The sequence below is a fragment of the Brassica napus genome, chromosome A6, assembly GCF_020379485.1.
Source record: "Brassica napus cultivar Da-Ae chromosome A6, Da-Ae, whole genome shotgun sequence".
In the NCBI taxonomy this organism is placed as follows: domain Eukaryota; kingdom Viridiplantae; phylum Streptophyta; class Magnoliopsida; order Brassicales; family Brassicaceae; genus Brassica; species Brassica napus.
The window spans coordinates 20,644,525-20,651,305 of record NC_063439.1 but is presented as its reverse complement, the minus strand read 5'-3'; the positions used below and the strand labels follow the sequence as shown (position 1 = coordinate 20,651,305).

Here is a 6,781-nt window from a genome sequence, read left to right as displayed (position 1 = left end):
AGCAATCGCATCCACACAGTCTTCAGCCAAATTATAATCCGTCTTAATGCCCATCAATCTTGTAGCAGATGATAAAGCTGAATGACCATCTCTGCAACCTCGTACAATGGTTGCTTTCCAGCATCCAACATATCATAAAATCTCCTAGCTTCGGCATTGGGTAAATCTTCCCCTCTAAAATGATCATTTACCATCTGCTCAGTACCTACACCGTAATCTACATCCGTTCTAATTGGATCTTCTAATCTAACCGCTGGCTGAGGTTCGCTAGTACTACCATGTTCATAATCAGTTTCCCCATGATGATACCAAATTTTGTAAGTTCGTGTAAACCCACTCAAATATAGATGAGTCCAAACATCCCACTGTTTAATAACTTTTTTATTTTTACAATTAGAACAAGGACATCTTAACATACCTGTTTTTGCTTCCGGTTGTCGGTGAACTAACCCCATGAATTCGGTTATACCTTGTTGGTATTCTTCCGTAAGCAATCTCGTGTTCGGATCCAAATGAGGTCGATCGATCCAAGAACGAAAATAATTTGAAGAAGACATGTTTTTTATGAATCAAATTCGTGTGTAAAGAGAGTGAGAGGGAGGATGAAGATATGGAGTGAATGAAGAGGAAGAGGGGTGCTTGTATTTATAGTTGAAATCCTGCCGACAGACCGAGGAAATTCCGACGGAATTCCGATGCAAACGGCTAGTTCGTCGGAATTTCCTCGGAATTTTTAAAATTCCCCAACGGCTCTCCAACGGCTCTCTAACGTCTATAATATTTCTTCGGAATTCATCGGTTTTTTCCGAGGAATACAATTTTTCTCGGTATTCCGTCAGAATATTCCGACGGAATGAATTTTCCTCGGAATTCCGTCGGTATATTCCGAGGAAATTCCGAGAAAGCCAAATTTTGTGTTTCCTCGGAATTTCCTCGGAAGTTCCTCGGTATATTCCGAAGAATTCATTTTCCGTCGGAACGTCCGTCAGAATACCGCTGTTTTCTTGTAGTGGATAAACAACATGAATGACTTAACCCAATAAATATGGGATCAAATGGTCGAGTTAAACAAGCTAACGTAGTTGAGCTATTAGGTGAACTAGCTCGACTGCTAGTTGAACAAGCTGCACTAGCTGATTGATAGTTTAACTAATTAGCTGCGTGAGCTTGCCAGTACCTAAGGTAAGTACACTACCCTAGAAAGGCATAGTTAGTGACTTGCTAGTTCTAAAATTTTAGGTCTAAGGGGCAGGATAAATGTGAAAATGCATAACTTGAATGTAAAAATTAAACCAATGTCAAATAGGCTCTCTGAAAATAAAGCTTCGAAGAGGTAATCGAACTAGAAATGAGCAATAATCTTGAGTTTTTTGTTTGCTCAATAATCCTGAGGTTCGACCAGAGATTAGCCAGAGCTAGAATGCTTCGACCAAGGTCTTAGAAATGTTGGAATAAGGTTCCACACCATAAAAAAAAAAAACGGAGCATATTATTTTTTCATTCAACAATTTATTCTGAAATCTTATTTATCTAAATTAGTTGCTCTCTCTCTCTCTCTGTCTCTGAATAGCCCCACTTAAACCTAATTTTGATCATTATAACTTCTACACACCAAAATGGTATTCAAACATGGTTTGGCCTTTCCGTTTGCCATCTCTCTCAGACTACTAATTATACCTAATAAGTGCTCTTTTCAAATTATTACAAATCAAGCCAAATACAATTCACTTTTTCTATTCATAGTAACCATTTGATTATGTCTGCTTCTGAGCTAGATACAATGCAATGCATTGATGTTCCAACCAAAAAGTGCTAAATACAACGCATTTCTCTGTTTACAATAATTAATTTATTATGCTTATCTTCGTTCTAAGATTATAATAAAGATGTGAGAAGTTGAGAAACACTTTTGGCCCAATAATCCTCTGCGTAATAATTCGATTACAGTAATTCACAAGCTTAATTATATTTCCACACTGTAATTATTCCATTGTTTTATAATAAATGTCATTTTAACCTTTTTTGTTATAGAAAAATATTGTTTAATAATTTCAATGCAAATTATATTTACTTTCATCTGAAAATTAATTGAAAACTGCATTGATTTTATAAATAATTTTATTTATCTCAAATACTATTGGCCATAGATATAATTAATAACAATTTACATATATTTTCGCCACTTTTTTAATATGTGTGAAAAATGTCAAAATGACATTTATTTAGAAACATAGGGAGTAATAAACTTTTTACATTTCACACGTTTTCTATATGAAATATCGATTTCTTTGCCACCTTAATAAATTTTGCAAAAATGTGACACATGAAAGAACTGTAATCCCAGCTTTTTCCCCATAAGGGATAAATAACAGGCAAAAACTTTATTTATATTGTTTTTTATAATGAATCTAACTTTTATTCATAAAAACAAATCTTATTTCCATCAAGTCCATTTTAGTTTGAAGGTAGATTTCAATTTTTACATATTAGACTCTTGTAGCAAATTAAAACATATATGAGGTTTCCTCCTATATTTTGTCAGCCAAGTTGCGCAACAAGCTTAGACGATCGTAAGACTCTCGCAGGTTTGCATTACTCGGCATAGGACCCTCCAGCTAAAGACCTAGGTCATGATGTAAGATATCAAACCAGAGTGGAACAACAAGAGCTCATCGAGGTGGTTCATCAAGAAGTTCCTCAAAAAAAAATCCTAGAGAAAGGCACCAAGGACCAGAACGTACACAAGTAAATCGGTGGTCTTACTGGTCTGTCTGAGGAAACTGCCCCGGCCCTGCTGGGGCTACTGAACTGGATCTTGAACAGGACGGTCAATAAATTTGCAGTTTTCTATCTTTTGTAATGAATCTTGTCTCATTTACGCGTTTTTGCGTTTCTTCTCGACTTTAATATATTTAAGTTATGTTTATCCATCTCGTCAGATAGATTCCATAAACTTAGAAAATATATCAAAATTCTTTTCGACTTTAGCTGAGTTATTTTCATCATTTGAACGAATCACAACCGAATATATCAGCTAAGTGTCCAATCAAGACATAACCACCACATTGCAAACACAAGTCAAACAACACATTTTCAGTAATATTTTAACTCGGAATAGTACTTACACTTCTTTTAGAAAGCCAAGTTATGCATACGTTCGCAGATCAGCCGAGATTTTTTTAGAGTTGCCGTCTTGTGGTCTCGGGTTCCACATCATCTGCAACATGTGGCGTGAAAGCGGTATTTACGCACTTGTTGGTTATTTTGTTTGCAGCAATTTGTTGATTAAGACGCTCCATCAGTTTTTCATTATGGTCATCATAGTGGCCAGATCCTTTGCCGGAGGGGTAATGCCCGTGCTGGTGAGATCTTCTCCAACCATCTTTGATCTGACTTGGCGTTTATTTCTAATTCCCCATAGACGGTGCCAATTGTTTAATATGAATTTAGTATGTAAAATATGTACACACAAATTCAATGGTGAATTATTTGAAAGACGTTTATTGATTGACAATGAAATCGCAAAGAGTAAATAACTCAGCAAGAACAATAAAGCTAATAAACACTAGATTTTGTGCTGGTTTCTGTGTGATTATGAATGCTTTCTCTTTGAACTAGGTCTTCCTCTTTTATAGCCAGACTTCTTTTTTCCTCCAAATAATAAGCAGTCAAATATACCAAATTAAGTTTACTTGATGAGCCTTGTTTCAAAGATGTAATCCATCTCCAACATATATTCCACAAGGTCAAGAAAATAACCCAAATTTCTTGAAACATGTATCATCTCTCTTTAACCAAACGGATCATCTCGTCGTGGTAATAACGAATAACACATGTCTTTGTCCTGATCATGTGGAAGTATAGTTATATAAGGGAGATTCTTTTTTTATTTGCTTGAATCACTGGAGCTGAGTACTAGAACTAATGGATTTATGCACACTTAATGGAGGTGGTATCAACTCCACATAAATCCTTAGACCCGTTGATCTACTAGTGTACATATTATCACTAAAAATTAAGAAAGATTGACACACTTACTTGAACTCATCTTACAAAAAGATGATAGGTAGATGGTCTTCTAGCTCTTCGTATCTGAATGACCCTCTACTAAGTAATGGGAGCTTGAGTAGAGAATAGAGGAAGTATGCCTTATGAGAGTGAGAGAGAATCCTTATGTTTTGTCTAGCTAAATGACAAAATCCACTTTTCAACCTTATGAACCTTAACTTTATGGTCTCATGTCTCTACCTTATATACATCCCCTCCTTATAGTATATATTAAACCGAATATATATACTTTCATATATACGTGAGCTAGAGACCACAACCAAACCAGTAAACCGTAACTTAACCTGTTCTGAACCATTGTCATTTAATTCAGCCTATCATAAAATTAAATGACATCCAAATTGGTTTCTATGCATACCGAACGCCCAATCCAAATATAATCACTCATTATTTGGGCAAACCGAGATAACAATCTTTAATCCATAAATCCCACAATTGATCTCCAACAAGAACCTGTTGTTTTAATATTCTTTTGTAGGGATATACATATAAATCTGAGGTTAGATCTTTATATGCTACCCGAGTTCTCGTTTATTCTGTAAGTACCAAAAGATTCATGCTATGTTCTAAGAATAGTGAATGAAAGAGGATCTTCATTATGCCTTTTTTCTTGCCTTTATCAGTTTATTGATGAGAGTTAATGGGATTTTTGATCATTTGACAGGGATTCATGAGTTAAGAGTGTATGAACATGGACGGTGGTTATATAGCTTTGATGGAGAAGAGATTTCTAGTTAAAGTGGAACTCAAATACGATGAGCTCTGATTCAGAATCCAATGATGGCATGTTAAACTGATTTGCAAACATACATATAATATATGTAAACTAATCAAAGACCTTTTGAATATTTAGATGCTCTTAATGTGTAAGCTGTTTTCATTTATTGTAGCAAAAAAAAAAGAAAAAAAAAGATTTTAGGACTCATAGAGAAGAGAAAATGGGCAGACCAGGCAATGTAGCTCCGGCATCAACGATAAATACATTGCCGGAGACATATTGGGAAGAGTCGTGAATTAGATAGCGAACGAGAGAGGTGAGTCCCGGATCCACGGTCTGTTCCGCCGTTAATGGAAAAATCCTGTCGGTCACGTTCTTGAACCACTTTTTCTGGATAAGAGCTTGTGTGATCTCTGACTTAAAAAGCCCCGGCGCGATCGAGTTCACTCTAATATTGTAAACACCCAACTCAATAGCCATCGCTCTTGTCATGGTGTCAACACCACTTTTGGAACTAGCATACGCGACTGCACCGTAAGATAAACTGCGGTGGAGCCCCGAAACGGATGAGATGTTTATCACCGAGCCACCACCTTGTTTAGCGTCACACATTAAAATGCACACGTATTTGGATACTAACCAAGCTCCCATTAAGTTGGTTTTAAATACTTTGTCCCATTCGTTTTCTGATAGATCCAAACTAGACTTGACAGTGCCTCTGATTCCAGCATTGTTGACCAAGGCATCGATCTTTCCGAAGACTTTCCAAGCTTCTTTAACTGCTTGTTGAATGGTGGCTGCGTCTGATGAAACGTCTAGCTCAAGGGCAGCGGCTTGGACTCCGGTTGTGTTGATTTCAGAGCAGAGAGATTTTAGACGATCGACACGACGAGCTGCTGCGATAATCTTGCAGCCAGCTTTGGGTAGGTCTAGACAGATCTCTCTTCCTATACCAGAGGAAGCTCCTGTCACAAGAACCACTTTGTCTTTAAGTTCAAACCATGGCTCCAGTTGCTTCGACACCTGCTTATCTCCATAACAAAATAACAATAGTATCAAGTAATAATCAAGTGAGCATTTTTCGAAAAATAATCAAGTGAGCATAATGTGATATAAGAGAAAATAAAGTATCTCACAGTTTGAAGATTGCTCATGTTCTTCCTCTAGGGATGTGTGTGTGTGTGTTCCGTGGAGAAGGAGAAGTCCATAACACAGTTAATATATACAAATAAAGAAAGACATCTCTCTAGACCAAAGCGACAATTTAACGTGGCAGATTCGTATAAACTGATTTGTTGAGTGATTTACTATTGTCTGATGTCTTCGAGGTGAAAAGATTTTGTTCTCTTTTCATTTGGCAACCAGCGAAAAGATTTTGGTTTTACACCTTTTTAAAAATGGTGTTTTACAGTTTCCAAGATATTCTCTACATTTTAATAATATATATATAAAACGTGTCATTTGACATTTCTAAAATATAATTTCAGAATTTTAACAAATGGTAGATCTCTTTTAGAACACTAGAGAAAATCAAATCAATAGAGAGAAAAATCTAAAGGCAGGGGAAGATCCAAGCCAAAGCAAAAGTTTGATAAGAACAAAGCTTGTTGTTTTATCTGCGGAGATGAAGGACATTGGAAAAAAAAGGTCCTAAAAGGAGAAATAGAAATTCTACAAACATTGCGACAGAGCCTAAGAAACCATCAGCGTTAGCAACTAGTGTGAAAGATACTAAACAATAATGGGCAATGGATTCCCGTTGTTTATATCATAGTACACCAGACAAGATGTCTTGTTGGCTTCAATGAGTTTGATGGTTGTAAGGTGTTGATAGCTAACAAAACTCATGGTGACATCAAGAAGATTGGAAAAATCAGAATTCAGAAATCAAACAGTTCCAAAGTGACTAGACAAGCTCAAGAACTAAAGAAGATCAATGTCACACTTAAAGCCATGAGGAGATCAACATGAATCATAGCTAACTAAAAGAAAATA

The 6,781-nt window shown here is 36.2% G+C and overlaps 1 protein-coding gene across 1 annotated transcript; it reads right to left on the bottom strand.

Moving 5' to 3' along the window:
• Nucleotides 1-964: 964 nt before the first annotated feature.
• Nucleotides 965-6,642, bottom strand: LOC106351971 (3-oxoacyl-[acyl-carrier-protein] reductase FabG-like). The gene is made up of 2 exons (XM_022688259.2): nucleotides 5,923-6,642; nucleotides 965-5,809 (listed from the first exon to the last, which is right to left on the bottom strand). The coding sequence occupies exons 1-2, from the start codon at nucleotides 5,938-5,940 to the stop codon at nucleotides 4,991-4,993; spliced, it is 837 nt and encodes a 278-aa protein (XP_022543980.1). The 5' UTR covers nucleotides 5,941-6,642; the 3' UTR covers nucleotides 965-4,990.
• Between the last annotated feature and the right edge of the window lie 139 nt (nucleotides 6,643-6,781).